This window comes from Peromyscus leucopus, chromosome 10 (assembly GCF_004664715.2).
Source record: "Peromyscus leucopus breed LL Stock chromosome 10, UCI_PerLeu_2.1, whole genome shotgun sequence".
In the NCBI taxonomy this organism is placed as follows: Eukaryota; Metazoa; Chordata; class Mammalia; order Rodentia; family Cricetidae; genus Peromyscus; species Peromyscus leucopus.
The window spans coordinates 51,995,216-52,014,753 of NC_051071.1; the positions used below are offsets into that span (position 1 = coordinate 51,995,216).

General features: G+C 44.0%; 1 protein-coding gene across 4 annotated transcripts in view; it reads right to left on the reverse strand.

Moving 5' to 3' along the window:
• Tlr6 (toll like receptor 6) overlaps positions 1–19,195 on the reverse strand; it is a 19,987-nt gene extending 792 nt beyond the window's left edge. Inside the window, exons 1-3 of one of the 4 annotated variants that reach the window (XM_037209041.1) lie at positions 19,111–19,195; positions 14,301–14,560; positions 10,736–13,074 (exon numbers count right to left, since the gene is read on the reverse strand). In XM_037209041.1, coding sequence (XP_037064936.1) covers positions 10,736–13,041 — 2,306 coding nt within the window. In that variant the 5' untranslated portion in view covers positions 13,042–13,074; positions 14,301–14,560; positions 19,111–19,195. Of the gene's footprint in view, positions 1–10,196; positions 13,091–14,300; positions 14,561–19,110 lie in introns of those variants that run through there. The other 3 variants (XM_028882220.2, XM_028882222.2, XM_037209042.1) reach the window with 3 other exon arrangements.
• Positions 19,196–19,538: the final 343 nt, after the last annotated feature.

The window sequence follows — 19,538 nt, forward strand, 5'->3', positions numbered from 1 at the left end:
TACTTCCTCTGACTCGGTTTTTGGTCAGCAAACTCAAGGACTCTGTTCTGATGGTCCCCGCTCTTTAGACAACCACAACAAATGGTAATCAAATCTAAATGACGGCTGCCTCTGCGTTGTACTGTCACCGTGTGAATATGGAGACAACACACCTCCTTCCGTGTGCCCCTCCGCACATCTCTGCTCTGTACACTTCCTCCGGAGTTCCCTAACAAGGATCCTGGGATTTCCTTTGACCTGTCTCTGTTCCCCATCTCAGAATATGTTGAATGGAGAATATGTAATTCCAGTAGTCAATTGACAACCAAGAATAGCTGTCATAGTTCCCAGATGATCTATCTCTGTTCCCATCTCAGAATTTGTTTAATCGGGAAAATGTGTGGTTAAATATGTCTCTGAAACTGAAAAAAGAAAAAATGAAGCACCCCACACACACACCACTTCCTCCTTTCAACTCATAACTGGAGATAGGGGATGTCTTTGAGAATTCAGCCCTTGGCTCTGGTAGTAGTCAGGGTTCTCTAGAGGAACAGAACCGACAGGATGGATCTGGATTTATATACATGGTTTATTAGAATAAACTTACAGCTTACAGGCTGTGGTCCAGCTAGTTCCACAATGGCTGTCTACAATGGAGAGACTAAGTATCCAGTAGTTGCTCGGTCCACAAGGCCGGATGTCTCATCTAGTCTTCAGTACACATCGGGATCTAGGAGAGCGGGCTCTAATAACTGTAAAGGAATGGACTTGCTGTAGTCGGACCTTTCTACCCCACCAGCTGGCTCCCAAATAACCACATGGAGCCTCCTTATTAATTACCAAAACTCGGCCGGCAGCTTGGGCTTGTATCTAACTAGTTCCTATAACTCAAATTAACTCGTATCTTTTAAACCTATGTTCTTTAATCGGTTACCTTTACTTGGTAAAGCCCATGCTGCTTGCTCAGTGTCCCTGGTGTCTCCTCACAACACTTCTTCCCAGCGTTCTCTCTGCCCCCCCCCCCCCGAAATCCTGCTTTGCTATTGGCCGTCTAGCTTTTTATTAAACCGGAGTGACATTTCTTCACAGTGTACAAAAAGATTATTCCATAACACTTGCCAGTAGGAGTGAGAACAAGCAGGCAAAGAGAAAAACCTTCCTTCTTCCTTGTCCTTCCATAGGCTGCCGTGAGAAGGCGTGGCTCAGATGTAGGGTGGTTCTTCTGATCTCAATTGACTGGACTTCAGGTGGGTCTTCCTACCTCAAAAGATCCAGTTAACTGAAAATCCTGCACAGCAGCTTGAGTTTTTTAGTTGATTTCAGATGTAGTCAACTTAACAACCAAGAATAGTTATCACAGCTCCTAAAGGCATGGGCTTTATGATCCCAGCTCTAAAGAGATGCCCAAGGATGTGCTGGTGCAATCGTGGCACAAAGGTTATGAGGTAACCAACCACTCTTGGGTCAGATCTAATTAACAGGAAGGAAGTCCTTCCTGGAACTAGTACCGTAAACTTGGTCAAACAACTGTGAATCAGGAGGTTATAAGCCCTAGAGGGGAACTCATCACTGTTGTCTTGCTAAATGAACACGTTGTCAAGCTGCCTTCTAACTATGAGTGTTTATAAGCATAGATTAGCGCCGCCTTCCACCTTAGCAAGAGAAGCCTCTCTCTGCAGTGGTCAACACTTAACAGACTCCTAACTTGTCAAAGGCTGACAATAAGTGACTGCAGTCCTAAAAAAGGGCCTCTCTATCAGCCTCCACCCAAGGCTCAGGGAGCATCATGGAAGACACAGCATAAAGCACTCGAGACCTTGAAGGATGGGGATGAGGGCTGTGGGATGCTGGCTTCAGGACATCACATGATTTACGAAGAGGTACCACACTGTGGCTTGAATTTGTGTTCCCCAGTTTAATAATGGCATCAAACGTCTTTTCCCATGTTGGCCATGTCTACATCTCCACTCCGATTCATTTCCTGTAGGTGTGGTTGTCTGTGCTTCACCCCTGAAGCGCCGCCCCTGGCAGGCGACAGGTAACTGCTAGGCATCTGCCACTCCCTTGCCCTTTTGTTTTATTTGTCCTAGGAGGATCTCAAACCCAGATCCTTACGCATGCCAGGTGAGCAGTCAGTCACCAAGTAAACCTAATCCTTCAGCATTTGGTGATCTTTCATCAGACATGGTGTTAGGCAGGGATCAAACTGTTTTTGCGTGTGGATATCCAATTGTCTCAGCCCCGTGCTTGAGAAGACTTCTTTTTTCCATGGGATGGTCTTGGCACCATTGTTGGAAGTCAACTGAGCGTAAACATACAGGCTTACTTCTGTACTCTAGATGACACCCTGTTGATTAACTTGTTACCCTTGTATTGGATGGCTCCGTTTTGGTCACTGTGAGTTTTAAAGTCAGAAGAGTACAAGTCCTTCCTTCTCAGCTCGTGTTGACTATTCTGGATCTCTATATGGTAAGAATTTTAGTGCCAGTTGTACAATGCAAGGCAGGTGAGCTGTCACTCACTTTGTTTTGTGAAGACAGGGTCTCTCTGTGCAGATCTGTCTGGCTCTGAGCTCACAATCCTCTCACTTCACTCCTGAGTGCTGGGATTATGAGGGTATACCACCAAGCCTAGCTGGGAAGTGTACTTTCTTTCTAAAATTAATTTTTAAAATTAGCATGCAAAGCCGTGGTCTTTATTATGCATTTGCATATGTGTAATTATACTTTGTCCCAATTAGAACATATAATTCAAATATAACTTTAAATGTAGGTTCTATCTATGAAAGAAAATGTGACATTTGTCTTTTTGCGTTTGCTTTATTTACATTAACACAATGATCTGCAGGTCCATTCTTTCCCCTGCAAATGCCTTGATTCCACTTTTCTTTGGATCTGAATAACATTGTATTGTGTATGTGAATCATTTCCTTTGTCCACTGAGGACTACCTGTGCTAGTGCTATTCCCTGGCCATTGTGAATGGATAGCAGTACCCATGGGGCCGTGTCTGTACTGTGTTGACTTAGAATCCTTCAGGTTTTATATTATTTACTTCTTGTTACTGTTACAATGCCAGACAAAAAGCAATGGGAGGAAGGAAGGGAGGGAGGGAGGAAGGGAGGGAGGGAGGGAGGAAGGAAGGGAGGGAGGAGGAAGGGAGGGAGGGAGTGGAGGGGGGGAGGGAGGGAGGGAGGGAAGGAGGAAGGAAGGAAGGAAGGCTAGTTGGCTGTTGCAGGATATTTGATCACACTGTGAAACAAAAGAGATGTAAAGTTTATAAGGTTGAGAGCTGTAAAAGCTTAAGTTGTTTATCTAAGAAAATGTTTTAATGTCTAAAAAGATATTTTTAGGTTGGTAATACAAGTTATGATAAAAAGTGGTTTAGGTATAAAACTTTGGACTCACCAGGATAGGATAGATAATAGAGTTCTTTCTCCAAATTTGCCAAATACTAATGGAGTGGGTATTGTGATGTAATTTTTACTTGGTAATTGTTCTTACTATATATAGTTTTACTGTGTTAGAGTTAAAACCTTTCCTTCTTATTTAGACAAAAAGGGGAAATGTTGCAGGATATTTGATAGCACTGTGAAAGTCCAAGACTATGTTAATAAAATTAACCTTGGGTCAGGGGTTGGAGCCAGTGACTAACTGACAAGAATTAGCCCTAGAGAGGATGGAGGACCCAGGAATATGGATAGAGAGACATACAGGAAGGAGTAGGGAGGAACTTAGAGATCCACCGTCTTTTTGGTTTGGAATAAGTGAAGAGAGGCTTCTCTTGCTGGGTCTCCAGACAAAAAGGAGGGTCAGCTGGTTGCTACTCAGCCTCTCTGATCCAGTAGGTTTTCACCCCAACATCTGACTCCCAAGTCTTGATTGGTAAATAGAACAACTTAGACAAAAACAACAGTTGGTTTTATTTTGGCTCACAGCTTGAAGGTACAGTTTCTCATCATGAGGAAGTCATGGCAACAGGCAAGGGAGGCAGCTGGTCACACTACATCCATAGAAAGGAAGCAGACGGAGATGAAAGCTGGTACTAGCCTGTCTTCTTTTTATTTACTCAGGAATCTTAGCCCTTGGGATGGGACTGCCCACATCTAGGGTGTATCTTTCCACCTCGGCCTAATTCAGCAATCGCTCACAGACAAGCCCAGAGGTTTGTCTCTTAGATGGTCCTGTATCCTATCAAGCTCATAAGCGATACTAACCATACAGGATAATGGGCTTCATTGTGGTATTTGTGTATGTGTCATTATACTCGTCCCAATTCGAACATATAATTGGAATATATCTGAACCGAGTAACTGGGTCATAGGACAGCTCTATTTTTAGTCTTTTGGTCCAGCTCCGTTCTGATTTCCATAGTGGCTACACATGTTTGCACTCACACCGAATCTGCATAAAGACCCTCCTTTCCCCATCCTTGCCTGCATTTGTTGTCCGTTGTTTTCTTGGTTATGGTCCTTGAGGCTATGGTGGGATGGAATCTTAACACAGCTTCAGTTCCTATTTTTCTAATGCCGAAGGGTGTTGAACACTTTCCAAGCATTTATTGGCAGTTTGTATTTCTGAGAATTGTCTGTTGGGTGCATTAGCTCATTCAGCCCAGTGAGTTGGGCTCTTTGATGTTTATTTAATTCTTGTGGCTCTTTATAGATTCCAACTATTAATTCTACATCAAATGTGGTGTTGGCAAACAGGTTTTCCCATTCTGTAGGCTGTCTCTTCACTTTGGTTATTGCTTGCTTTTCTGGGCGGGGGGGTTTTAATTTCATGCAATCTCATTTGTTGGTTCCTGGGATTGTTTCCCAAACTACTGGAATCCTTTTCCGTGTCTGTATCTTGAAGGGTTTTCCTCTAGCACTCTCAAGGTTTTAGGCCTTACCTCCGGGTCTCTGAAGCACTTTGAATTTATTTTTGTGTAAGGCGGGAGGTATGGATCTAGTTTCATTCTTCTACATGTGGGTATCTAGTTTTTCCTATACCAATTGTTGAAGACACCACCTCTCTCTAGTGTCTGTTTTTGTGGGGCTTAGTTGGTTTTTTGTTTGTTTTTATTTTTGTTTGTTTGCTTGTTTGTTTGTTTGTTTGTTTTTCAGCTTTGTTTTGTTTAGAGACAGTGTCTCACTATGTAGACTTGGCTGACCTGAAACTTACTACCTAGACAAGGTTGACAGGTTAATCTCAAACTCATAGAGATCAACTTGCCTTTTCCTCCAGACTGCTGGGATTGAAGACATGAATCACTATGATGGTCTCCAATGCGTGTTTTTGACACCTTTGTTAAATGTTAGGCATGGTGGAGCACCATATTATACTTAATAATTTGTGTTCGCTGAACCATGATTGAAACCAACTTGGTTATAACCTATGGTCTTCTTAAAGAATTTATGAATTGGATCTTATCTTATTGATCTTCTTGAATTTATAAAGCAGAGACTGAAAGAGAATATAATAACCATACTAGAGTAATCAAAGAGGTAGTTTTTTGAAAATTAATGGGATAAACAAAATGCTAGCCAAAACTGATCACAAAAAAGAGAAAACCTAAATTAATAAAATTAGAAAAGAAACAGGGTAGATTATGGTATATCCCAGAGAATTATTAATGAATATTTTTGTTTTGGCCTGTGTTATGTATGTGGTATATGCATGAGCCTGTGTGTGTGTGTGTGTGTGTGTGTGTGTGTGTGTGTGTGTGTGCATGTGTGTGGGCATGTGTGTGTGCATATGTGTGCACATGGGTGTGAAGAAGGCCACAAGCTGATGTTGTATGTATTGTGTAATTACTCTTTACCTTATGTTTTGAGGCAAGGCTTCAACCTGGAGCTCGAACCTGGAGCTTTTGGATTCATCTAGTCTAAGTGGCTCTGCTTGCCCCAGGGATCATTGTCTCTGCCTCCTCAGCACTGGCATTACAGGGCGGCCTCCACACTTGCCTGGCATTTATGTGGGTAATGCATATCCATATTTGTCCATGGAGCAGTTTCTCAGTTTCTCCATCCTCATCAAGGAAAACAACAAAAACTCTTATTAAAAAAATAAACTGAAAAATCTCCCAAACTTTTAAGGAAGACCTAGTACCAATGTTCCTCAAACTGTTCCATAAAAGAGAAATATTAGGACTGTATTTCTTCCACCTCTGTGTATTCATATCTTCTACGGTACCAGACTAATATCATAAACTATCTTAGTTTATGCTTGTCTTGGAGAGTGCCCTTATTTACCCACCGATTTTAAAAGGTAGTTTAATTGGGTATAACAAACTTGCTTGGCAATTACTTACTTTCAGAGTTTGAAATATACCCTGTGGTGGTATTGTGTTCCCCAAAATATTGTGCACCCTAATAAACTTATCTGGGGTCAGAGAACAGGACAGCCACAATATTAAACATAAGAGGATAGGCAGTGGTAGCACATGCCTTTAATCCTAGCATTCCAGAGGCAGAGATCTACCTGGATCTCTGTGTGGTCAAGGATACAGCCAAACATGGTGACTCACGCCTTTAATCCCAGAAAGTGAGCCTTTAATCCCAGGGAGTGATGGCAGAAAGCAGAAAGGTATATAAGGCATGAAGATCAGAAACTAGAAGCTTTTAGCTGGTTAAGCTTTTAGGCTTTTGAGCAGCAGTTCAGCTGAGATCCACTTGGATGAGGACTCAGAGGCTTCCAGTCTGAAGAAACAGGATCAGCGAGGAACTGGCAAGGTGAGGTGGCTGTGGCTTATTCTGCTTCTCTGATCTTCCAGCATTCACCCCAATACCTGGCTTTAGGGTTGATTTTATTAATAAGACCTGTTAAGATTCGTGCTACAATACCCTCCTACATTTCCTGGATTTTAGGGTTGCTGACAAGAAATTTGATGCTATTCTGATGTTTGTCTTTGTGAGTTTTCTCCTTGAAGCTTTTAGTATGGCTTCTTTGCTTTGTGTTGTTGACATTTTGTCTATAACACATCCCAGAAAAGGGCTTTCCTGGCCATGTCCACTTGGAGCTCTAATTGCGTCTTGATTTGAATGTCCAGATTTCGAGAATTTTTGCTGTGACTTCATTGAATAGATTCCCCGTGCTGTTGGTGTCTACCTCAGCTCCTTCTCCCATCCCACGGATTCCTAGGCTCGGTCTCTCAGCCATGTCTCAGCGTTCTTAGAGGTTGTGGGCATGCTCATTGTTTCTCCAGATTGATATCTCAGTGCAGTGTTTTGTCAGCCATGTCCCCCATCCTCAATACTCTCTCTTCTGCTTGGTTTAGTTGATTAGCGACACCCTCCATTGTGTTTCCATTTGATGTGTTGAACTTAGTCATCCCCAGCATTTTTTTCAAAATCTTACTTCCCTTGCTGAATTTTCTTCCATGTTGTTAGCTTTTTCGTCCATATTGCTAATTTTCCTCACCCCTGTGGCTGACGTTTGCTTCTCTGTTGCTGCCTTACCTGGCATTTTATTATCTTCAGTAGCTTTTAAATTCCTACTAGTTCATTGAAAATTTTGTACAACGTGTATTCATCAAATCCATCCCCCAACTCTTCCCAGATCCACTTTCCCTTCCCTAACCACCCAACTCTGTGTCCTTTTAAGAAGATTCTTCAAGACCATTTGAAGTTGCTCAAACACTCTTGGATGTGTGGTCTTTCACGGGAATGTGGTCAGTCACCAGGGGCGACACCATTTCAGTATCTTTGTATTCCACAGGTCACCTCTCTTGTCTGATCTCTTGGAGGGCTGTGTTGCTTTGCTTTCCCATGCTTCTTGTGTCCCTATGTTGTGATTTTTGGGTCTGCTTGTTTGGATAACTTCTGGTTTTATCTGGGCATCTTCTCATTGAGTAGTGTGTGCATGGAGGCACAATCTCCGGTACCACTTCAAAGGGGGGAAACACCCACCACCCTGCTGTTAGCAATGGCATCAAACATCCAAGACCTGGAAACACACCTAAAAGCAGGTGTAGCCCATTAACACATCATCACCTATCATCACAAAACTGAAAATGCCACACCAGGGGCGTCTTCTGTCCACACTTAGGTTTCACTTTATTGTATCACTGAGCTTTTTTCCTGTTTATTGACAGTTTGCAGCTCTTCAGTGAATTATTTTTTCACCTGATATAACTGTTTTCATATTGGAATCATAGTTTAGTACCTTATTGTACATTCTCCTTTATGTTACTGACATTGGCCCTTCCAACTCTGTGCAGACATTTCACTCCCTGCTCATCTTTCTACTTCATGATTTTTTTTGAAACAATGAATCTACATATTTTATGTCAATAGATTTCCTCGGTTGTTGCTGCCATTCAGCTGAGTGCTGATGAACTTAACAAGACTCAGGTTTGTAGCATTTGTTGATATTTGGAATGCCAGTGATCCCTCCACAGCTGATGCTGGCTGCCAGTTGATCTGGCTGCAGAATTGATGGGTATTTAGCAGTTGGCCATGACTAGTCTTTACAAGCTGGCTGTGGTGGTTTGAATGAAAATGGACCGCATAGGCCCACAGGGAGTGGTACTGTTAGGAGGTGTGGCCTTGTTGGAGTGGGTGTGGCCTTGTCGGAGTGGGTGTGGCCTTGCTGGAGAAAGTGTGTCATGGGGGTGGGCTTCGAGGTTTCAGATGCCCAAGCCAGACCCAATGTGACTCTCTCTTCCTGCTGCCTGCTCATCCAGATGCAGGACTCTCAGCTACCCCTCCAGCTGTGTGCAGCCATGCTTCCTGCCGTGATGATGATGGACTAAACCTCTGAACTGTAAGCCAGCCCCAACTACATGTTTTCCTTTGTAACAGTTGCCGTGGTCATGATGTCTCTTCACAGCAGTAGAAACCCTAACAAAGACACTGGCTCCAGCGTGCCATTGGTATTTTATTTGTTTGTTTTTGAGATAGAGTCTCGCTGTGTAAACCAGGTTGGCTTCAAACGCAGAGATCTGTCCTCTTCTGCTTCCCGAGGACAGGGTTAAAGGCATATGCCCTGCTACTTTGATATTTTTAAAGTTCTTTCCTACAACAAGATCAAATATCTATATCTATGTTTTTCTCAAATGAAAGTTCTTAGTAATTTCAATTTTTATTAACCAAATAAAACTCTTCTAAGAAAAATAAGAACACACAAATAAGTGAAAAGAAAACATTAAGTCCAAAATAATCCCACCACATTTTTATAGCATCAGTGGAGATTTTTTTTTTCTCTAAACCTGTGAACGTGCTTTGGCTCTTCATGCCTACTGACAAACTGCTGTTCAGAAACTTTTACCAATCTCCCTATACACACACAGGAGGGAAGAGCTCAGTCAAAGGCCAACAGGGATCTCCAGGACTCTCTGAGGACTGGCACATACCATTGCCCTCTTTCTTGCTAACATGAAGCCACGTAGACTCCTGCTCACACTGAGTCCATCTGGGAAAGGAGGAGGGGGCGGGAATGCTCTATGAATGATGGAGCATTTACTTAAAAAAGGATGTGTCAACATGAGAGTGGACAGCTAAGCCAGATGAGACTGAGCTGCCTCTGACTAACAAAATGAGCGCCACACCCATCCCTCAGCTGCATCCCGTAGTTCAGTGGCATCAACGCTTTCATCTGCTCTCTGTCAAAGACATGAAGGAGGCAGAAGCTGGGTCTGTCAGCTTTGTGCCACTGTGACTGAAGACCTCGTGTAAACAAAGGAGGAAATGCTCACGACTTCCGTCCAGGTTCACCTGAGTCCCTGGCTTGGGGACCTGCGGGCATGCAGAGTATCATGGCAGTGGGGGTATGTGATGGAGGGGTGGTTCACCTTATGATGATGAGAAAGCGGAGAGAAGGGGGTGGGGAGAGAGAGCACACTCATAAGCTAATTGTGGTGGTTCATCCCTGTCACGAAGCGCTTGGGAGGCTGAGGCAGAAGGGTCACACCAAGCTCAGGGACTAGCTGGGCTACATATGCTCCGACACTGACTTAAGAACAGTAAGAAAAATGAGTCTTGAAGAAAACACAGCCTTCAGAGACATGAACCTAATGACCTACTTCCTACAGTTAGGGCCCCCATCCTACTTGTCCATTCAGCTGTGAGCTCAGCAGTGGGTAGGTTCATTGATTAATTTAGCACCTTCATAAACTACTTATAAATAGCACTATTAGATTTTCCCCCAAGGCCTCCAAGCAGAAGCCTTTGGGGACATTTTATCTCCAAACCATAGGTGCTAGGTTTTTTTTTTGTTTGTTTGTTTGTTTGTTTTGTTTGTTTTGTTTTGTTTTTGTATACTTGTCACAAGCTAGGGTCACATTTGGGAAGAAAGAACTTTAATTGAGAAAATATCTCAATCAGATTGGCCTGCAGGCAAGCTTGGGGCGGGGCAATTTCTTGATTAATATTGATGTGGGAGGGTCCAGGCCACCATGGGTGGTGCCACCCCGGGCCTGCTTCAGTTCCTGTCTCCAGATTCCTGCTCTGAGTTCCTGCCCTGACTTCCCTTCATGGGAGACCACAACCATAAGCCAAAAAAAACCCTTTCTTCCACAGGATGCTTTTGGTCATGTTGTTTATCATGGTCACAGAAGCCAAACCAGGACACCATACAAGAAGTACCCCCAGATATGGACTTAAAACCACAGTGCTCATCAGAGTCCAAGTTGACAGATTATTAAGTGGGAAATTCAAGCTTCAAGTCTTCACATCTTCTTCATTGACTAACGTTAACTTAGGAATAAAAGAAGCTCTAAGGTTGGCCCAAAAGAGCCCATGTTTGCTCTTCTCCAAGGGCCATTCCAAGTAAGTCCTCTGTGCCATGAGAGCCCGCAGCTTGTGGTACCTACTGGGAATGTTGTCCTGGAGAATGGGCTCCAGCAAGATCAGGATTAAGTTATCAGACCCTTCGTGGAAGAGATTGTGATGGGCAAAGTAGAGTTCATAATGGCACCACTCACTCTGGATGAAGTGGGGAGACAACACAAAGATGGACTTGTAACTCTTCTCGATGAAATGGATGATATTCTCCACAATGCTCTTGCCAGGGACAAAGTTTCTCTCGTGGAGGCAAACCCGGATGTCATCTTTCTCTAGGTTTGGTAGTAATTCATTCTTCACCCAGGTGGAATCATGCTCACTGTATGAGACAAAAGCGTGAAACTGGAAATTCCTCTGGAGTTCCTCTATGGGGATGTTCCTGGCCCTGCGCCGGGTCTGTGTCCACTGAAACGCCATCCTCAGATACCAGGGCAGATCAAAGCGGAGGCAGAGGAAAGTGACGATGGCAGCCAACAGCAACAAAGTGACCCCAATGGTGACAATCAGCAGAACAGTATCGCAGGACAATGCAGACATGTGGAAGTCCTGCAATAGGGTCCCCTTAGCGCTTTCTGGGGAGTCACATGTGTAAGAATCAGGCCAGCCCTCTACCACTTCTCCTGATACTCGGCCTATGTTTTTGACAAATTCTCTCAGCTCACATGTACATCGGAATGGGTTGTTCCCTGCACTTATGGACCTAATCTTCTGACAGCTCTGGAAGAAATCTGCTGAAGGTTGGGAAACTGAATTATGCTCAATGACCAGCACAGAGAGGCTGCTGAAGGCCTCACATCCAGGAAGGTCCGTTAAAGAATTGGATGCAACGTTGAGTTCCTGCAAAGCTTCTAATTTAATGATTTTTTGAGGGATGCTCATTATTCTGTTGTTATGAAGGTCAAGGACCTTGACCTTGGGAGGCAAGCATCTGAAGACAGAATCAGTAAGTACATTCGAAGACAAATTTAGCACCAATATGCTGTCAGCCCAAGTGCATGTTCCTTCGTGTGCACCAGAGTCCAAGGAATTCAGACTAACGTCCAGCGTTTCCAGAGAGGACATATTCTTAGTCATAAGACCTACCTTGAAAAGGCTCTTCAAGCCGTTCTTTTGTAAGATAAGTGTCTCCAATTTCTTTAAGGTGGAGCAGCCTTGGAAAACACTGTCGGTGAAAACATTCTGGCTGAAGTTCAGAAACACAAACATGCTTGGGGACGGAGGGCAGAGCATGTGGATGAACGGTGTGTCTGAGATGGTCAGCTTCCCGATGTTCATCTCAGCAAACACCGAGTACAGTGCATCCTTTGAAAAGATGAACACCTCATTTGTCACGTGCTCGATTGTCAATGCCTTCAGTACCGTCTCGGAGTAAATAAAAATTTCGTTATTAATGCTCTCAACTATCGTTAAGTTGTAAATGTTGAGGTACTCCACTGGTCTGGGCCAAAGGAACTGGAAAAGTTCAACCAAGCATTTCCAGGTTGTTTCCATGTGGTGGAGAGTCAGATTTAATAAGGTTGGACCTCTGGTGAGTTCTGATAAAAACGTAATTAACCTTTGACAGTTTCCATTATTCAATTTAATATTACTCAGTTGTAAACATCCCAAGGCATTCACAGATATGTTCACCTCCGCAGAGAACAAGCTATTTGGATCGAAGACCAAGTGGAGAGCCTCGGTGTTCAGAACTTGAAGACTTTCTCTCTTGCCGTCTTTTCCATGATAGCCCACTAAGTCCAGAAGAATGTAGCTTAGGTGCAAGTGAGCAACTGGCAGCAGATCCAGGTGTCGGAACTTCGTAGCACTTAATCCCAAGAAACTCAGCTTCGTCAAGTTGCCAAATTCTTTACACACAGGCAGCACGTCAAAGTCATTAGATGAGAGGTCTAAATGCGTCAAGCTCACCACAGGATGGCAAGAGATGTTCCGCAACTGATTGTGGGAGACATCCAGGTATTCTAATTCTGGGTTGAACTTGAACACACCGAAATCAAGTCTCTGGATCCTGTTATGGGAGAGTCTCAGGGCCCTCAGCTCTGGCAGGAAGCTGACGTCGGACACCTGAAGCTCGAGTATAGAGTTTTGAGAGAGATTTAAGGCTTTTGTTCTTGGTGGCAGGTCTTTGGGGACATGAGTAAGGTTCCTGTTTGAATAGTCTACCGCGAACTCAAGTGACTCAGAGAACTGGATCATGCTTCTGACTATGAAGGCCAGGATGCAAAGAAAATGAAAACTTCCCAGAACAGGTTCTCTGTCTTGGGTCATGTCGCAACCGCTGTCCCAAAGGGTCATTACCATTTTCTCCACAGCATTTTTACTTGGGTTCAAGCTCTAGAAATAAGAGAGACTTTAAGATGAATAAAGATTAGGTAGTGGCTTTTAAGCTTCCATTTCCCAGAATCCCAAGTGCCTTCTTTATCCACTCTAGCATTCATCACTATCCCATGTTTTTATGTAGTATTTTCTCAGTCTGTGGCTAGAGGGGACAATATGAACTTTTAGTGATTATGTGTCTTGACTAGTGTGGGGGCTTCTAAATGGATTCTTGGGAGGGTTTGCCTTGGTTTCACACCCAAAACTTTCTCAGGGCTAGAACAGCCTCCTGGGTGGTGTTTGTCAAGAAAAAAAAAAAAATTGAAGACCCAATACAGGAGCTGCAGCCACCTGAGCCAGAGGTAACAGAGCAGCAGACACAGCAAAGGAGTAAGAGAACAGGAGAGGGGGTAAATATCCACAGGGAAAGTGGGGCACGGAGAGAAAGGGAGAGGGGCCAGAGGCAGGGGAAGGGAGGCACAGAGGTGCAGAGGCACCCACACAGATACACACTTAAGAATCCATACTACTCAGGCTCTGAATTGCACAGAGAACTCTCTGAGCCACATGGAGGACAGAAGCCAGCAGGAGACTGTGTACTAGCCTTTGAAGTCAAAGAAGTCTCCACAAACAACTTAATTCTCCCAGTGGCATCCTGCCCTCCTCCCCTCCTGCTCTCCCCCATCCCCTGACACTACCACCCTGGCGATTCGGTGTCCGCATACACGTTTCAGAGAACACAGAGGCATCTGGATCCTAGCAGAGGTTCATTCCATTTGTCCTTTTGATACAGAGACTTATTTTCAGTCTCTGGATCTCACCTTTTGACACAGGTTTCATAAACAGGAGTATGCATTTCTCCAACAACTACTAGCCTAGAAGCTGCAGACTGAAGGAAATGAGATTCAGAGACTTGGAAGTTCTTGCAGTTAACACAAAATGGGGGAAGAGAGGAACTATGTCAAAGCACATGAGAAAAGCCAGCCACAGTGATGCAGGATGATCTCTGCCCTAGAAAAGCCCAGGCAAGGGAATTGAGAGTTTTCAGTCAGCCTTGGCTACATAGGGATAGCTTGTTTCATGAAGAAAACATAAAGCACATGGAAGAATCTAGAAGGTGTGTGAGGCTAAAGTACATCAGCAATAACTATTTTTTTCAGAGCCCAGAAGGTCTCACATGTATCACATCGGGTCACAGATCCTGATGTACATGTCAATGACACCGAGTACTGAGAAAAGATTACCTGAATGAGACATGGAGGAAGGTGCTCAAGCCCACAGACCTCATGTTTCACTGAGGACGAATGGCTGAGACAACCTGGCCGGCTCCACCTTCAGGTTCTGTTTTATACATAAAATTATCTGTGAGCTTGGGGCACAAAAGCAGGCATTTCTTAAATAGAGGCTTGAATTGCAGAGTAACCGGGAGAAGACTTCATCCAGCAACCGATGGGAGCAGACGTGGAGACCCCCGAGCCAAACATGAGGCGGAACTCAGGGAACCCTGTGGAAGAAGGGGAGGAAGGATGGTAAGAGCCAGAGGGGTCAGGACACCGGGAGAACATGGTTCTCAGAATCAACTAAGCAAGGCTCACAGGGGATCACAGAGACTGAAGCCACAATCAGGGAGCCTGCATGGCCCTGAGCTAGACCCTCTGCATCTATGGTATGGTTGTGTAGTTTGGTATTCTTGTGGGAATCCTAACAGTGGGAGTGGGGATTGTCTCTGACTCTTTTGCCTGCTCCTGGGATCCTTTTCCTCCTATGGGGCTGCTTGGTCCAGCCTTGATATGAGGATATGTGCCTCATCCTAGTGTAACTTGTTATGCCATTAAATGGAGCAGGAATGGTTCCGGGGGAGAGGGGAGGCTTGGGGGAGGGGCTGGGAGGAGTGGAGGGAGGGAAAACTGTGGCTAGGATGTAATATATGAGAGAAGAAATTTTTAAAAAAGGTTAGTGTGAAACACAGAGTGGGGGGAAGATGGTCATTATACAACTACAATAACAATTCAAAAATACATATGCACATAGGCAAAGATGAAGACACAGTGACTGATTGTGTATGGTCAAATTATAAAGGAGTTTGTCTTAGTCTTACATTTTACTTGTATTTTTCACATTTTCAACATTCAAAATTAACATATTCTTTCCTCAAATAATCCACAAAAATATTAATATCCTATAGTGTGAATAAAGTCCAGTATCACAAGACAGAAAATGCACATTAATCAAATAGTGTATGGTTATCTAAGTGAGACTTCTGAGCCTGAATTAGAACTTGATTCAGATGGATTCACTATGAAAGATGTTTAAGGGGGTGAGAGTTAGAAGGACCAGGCATTGGACACTCTGAAGAAACAAATGTAGACCAGTGAGGTGCTTCGCTGAATAGAATGAGCATAAGAAAAAAAATGTCCTTTAGACATGTAAAAACAGCTTAGTCAGGAAACCCCACACACTGTACCTGATAACCAGAACCTAGTCATCTCACTCACTCACTCAAGGTAACCAGACACGGTCCTGGAACCCCATGATGCCTACTGGGCAGTATATAGGTAGAGACCAAGAGTAATGCTCCGCTCTCCACATCTGGAGAGACACCACCTTGATCTGCCCAGCAGCTGGAGAGTCTCCCCCAAGATCCTGACCCTTGAATCAGAGACTTCTGCTAGAGACTGGACCTGACCTTCAGCTATGATATGTCACACAGGTGAGCAGCCTTAGGGAGACAGGCTTGGGACCATAGTTAGGAATTTAGAGTGTAGCCTTGTATGATGGCCCTCGGCATAATAAACTGTAACTTTTGTTATACTAACTACGGGTTATCTACCCTCTTGTTTGTGACAGTGAACAAAGGCACTCGCTGCCAAGTCCGACAGCCTGAGTTCAGTCCCTGGGACCTGCATGGTGAAAGCAGAGAACCACTTCCCCAAAGCTGTTCTCTGACCTCCATATCTATGCCATGGCATGTGTACACATGAATAAATACACACACACACACACACACACACACACACACACACGTGCACACACAAACACATAAACAAACCAACAAACATATAAAAAATTGGGGGAGAGGGGTATGGTGACACACTCCTGTAATACCAGCATCTAGAAGTCAGAGGCAGGAGGATCAGAAATTCCAAGTCATCCTCGGCTACATTGAAAGAAAGAAAGAAAGAAAGAAAGAAAGAAAGAAAGAAAGAAAGAAAGAAAGGAAGGAAGGAAGGAAGGAAGGAAGGAAGGAAGGAAAGAAAAGAAAGAGAGAGAGAGGGAGAGGGAGGAAGGGAGGGAGGGAGGGAAGAAAGAAAGAAGGAAAGAAAGAGAAAGAAAGAAAGGTTACTTTTAATAATATTATTGGCTAAGTAGGAACATATACTTTTATTTAAAGACACAGAATAAACATTTTGCAATAAAATGTCAGAAGTTGTCTAACTTGTTTTTTACATATTTAAGCACAAGATAAAAGTGAGTCAAGGGAGAATGTCTGTTCTTTAAAAGATTTCTTTAAGTGGGCCTGTTTCTCATCTGCCAACTTCAGGAAAATGCAGAGACAAAGCCCCCAACATCAGTAGTGGGGACTACGAGAATGACTCTCAGTTACTACTCAGGCAGGAAAGAGAAATTAGTACCATTTTATTGGGTGATGATAATTTATGCAAATTCTTTTAAAATACACCTCTCTCTATGTTGGCAATCCTACTGCTAAGCAATCACTGAAATCTCACAAAGGTGAGATTATGGGAATGCTCACGATGTGATGAAAATTGAAAAGATAAGAATGGCTAGTGTAGAAAGCGATAACTCGTTCATAACTTGGCACAACACACAGCTTCAGATACTGCATTAAAAAAAAAATCCTGCAAGCCGGGTGGTGGTGGCACACACCTTTAATTCCAGCACTCTGGAAGCAGAGGCAGGTGGATCTCTGAGTTTATAGCCACCCTGGTCTACAGAGTGAGTTCCAGGACAGCTAGGGCTACACAGAAAAACCCTGTCTCAAAAAACAAACAAGCAAACAAACAAAATCCTGCAATATAACATCAAGTGAGTGGAAGGTTACCAAACTGCATATGTACCGAGAGTCTAATTGTAAAAATGCAAATTATAACTTGGCACACACAAAACCTGGGGGGGGGGTGAATTATGCCAAATGCTAATGGTAGTTATGTCTAAATCACAGCTTTAGTTTTCTTATACTTTCAAGTATTTCAAAAATTTAACATCTTTTATAATTTCAGAATAGTATCTTACAGTCATGTAAAAGTTGTTTTGAAGAATCCCAGCATGGAGAGGGGAGGTGGTCATAAAGTCCCCCCTCTAGCTGAGGAACTCCTGGCAATTGACAGCTGTTGAGGGAGGGGGAGGAGGAGGGTCAGTTTTCTTTCAGGGTGGAGCCCTTGGTAGGTCTGACACGCTCCGATGGAAGGTCACATACCCAAGAGTACATGGATAGCACAAATTGGACTTGACGGGTTGAGGAGGGAAACAGAAGACTCTAAGGTGGGTGGGTAGGGGAGAGGAGTGGAGCAGGAAAGAGTTGGGAGGGTGGATACAATCAAAATACAGTGCATGGAATTCTCAAAGAACTAATGAATTAGAAAAAGTTTAAATCCACTTGAGATACACAACTTGTGTTGGGTCAAGTGATGAATGAGTTGTCGCTTTCTACACTAGCCATTCTTATCTTTTCAGTTTTCATCACATCATGAGCGTTCCCATAATCTCATCTTTGTGAGATCCTCTAATGACCCCTTCAGTGATTGCTCGGCAGTGGGACTGCCAACATAAAGAGAGGTGTATCTTAAAATTAAAATTTTACACATAAATAAGCTCGCTTGTATTATTTACAGTATTAATACACACCTAAAGAGGGTCAACCTCTTCAACACTATGGTAGAGGACTGATATTCATGGATGAAGTCCCATCCTACAAATTCCTCTGATAGCTTGTGTGTCTTGTCCAGGGGACTGGCATTCAGCCACCATGTGGCCATAAGGACACATATCAGTCCTGGAGGTTGCTCAAAACCTCAAGCAGTTCTTAGTACACGTTCTGAGAAGCAGTCCCGAACCTCAGTGTATGCGTAGTTGAGGGGGTGGGACAGAGGGACGATTTCACTGGAAATTCAAGAGTTTATGTTTTTAAAAGGGAGTCTGAGGGGACAGGAGTGAGAGTTGAATACAGCAAACAAAAAGTGAAAGAAAAAAAGAACAGTCAACACAACCCCTATTTCAAAACCAGAAAAGGTGGCGGGTGGAGGGAGTCGCTGTGAACATTCGAGCTATGAGAAGCAGAAGGGTAGTTAATAGCCATAAGCAAAGGCGTGCATGAGAAGAGCTTTGTCGTTAAGTCCGTCAGACTTTGGGCGGAGGAAGAGTGCTGGACTCAAGTTACGGAATCTGGTCTCAGTCACTTCCAACCACTTAAACAATGTTTGTTCCGAGTCCCCTTTGGACACGGGGCACGGTGGGAACTAGGGATGGGGATATGAAATCGCATGGGAGTGACTGAATTAGTCTTTCCTCCAAAATGCTCATAAATCAGTGAGAGGTGCCGAGCAATTAGAGATCATAGCACCACGTGACTGGGAAATGAAACACTGTTTCCATACATCCAGCGCAGACAGTGTGATGTCAGGACCACAAAGGACTACAGACTTCGTGAAAGGAGAAAACAGCCCCAACCCCAACCCCGGGGTGTGGGGGACGGGGGTGGGGTGGGGGGGACAGGAAGGGGGAGGGGGGACGGGCGGGGGAGGGGGAACGGACAGTCACACACACACACACACACACACACACACACACACACACGTCGGCTCACTTCCTTGGCTACCGAAATGCCAGCTGTTGTCTGTCTCCCGTTAAGTCCCACTGCCGTAGGTACTTCAAAGGACAGCCCCGCTTTAAAACACCAACCTCAGAGTCGTTCTGCAAACATTTCAAAGGAAGGTTACCTATTCCCTACACGGCCCTTGCCATTTTCTTTCCCATTTGAAGCGTCAACGCAATAATTTGGAAAAAAAAAAAATCCAGAAAAGCCTTCTTACTTACCAAGACTTCCTTCTCGGAAGAGAAAGCAACCTCTGAAGTGCCCTGAAAAAAATAAGTGCTTGACCAAGCCCAGGCCTTAGCCCGGGAACCGAGGTACGTGAGCGGTTTGGCGCCATCTCTTGGCCCTCGGTGGAATTACCCCACGTATAAAATCATTCCTAAGCAGAGCTGCAGTCTAAATCAGTATCTAGATCCTCGAAGCATCTAAGCAAGCAAATTATGAACGTTTTGGGATTACTAGAAATATTTATCTAAGGTACATTTCGTCTTCCTTGCGTTTCCGGGCTGAATTTTAAATCACTATCAGAATAGGAAGTTACGAGACTCGGTCAGTTCTCTGCTACCACAGTCCTTCACATTTGTCCCCCAAATCGCTGCTGCAGTTCAAGCATGTTTTGAGAATCCTGAGACTGACAGAGACACTTTAA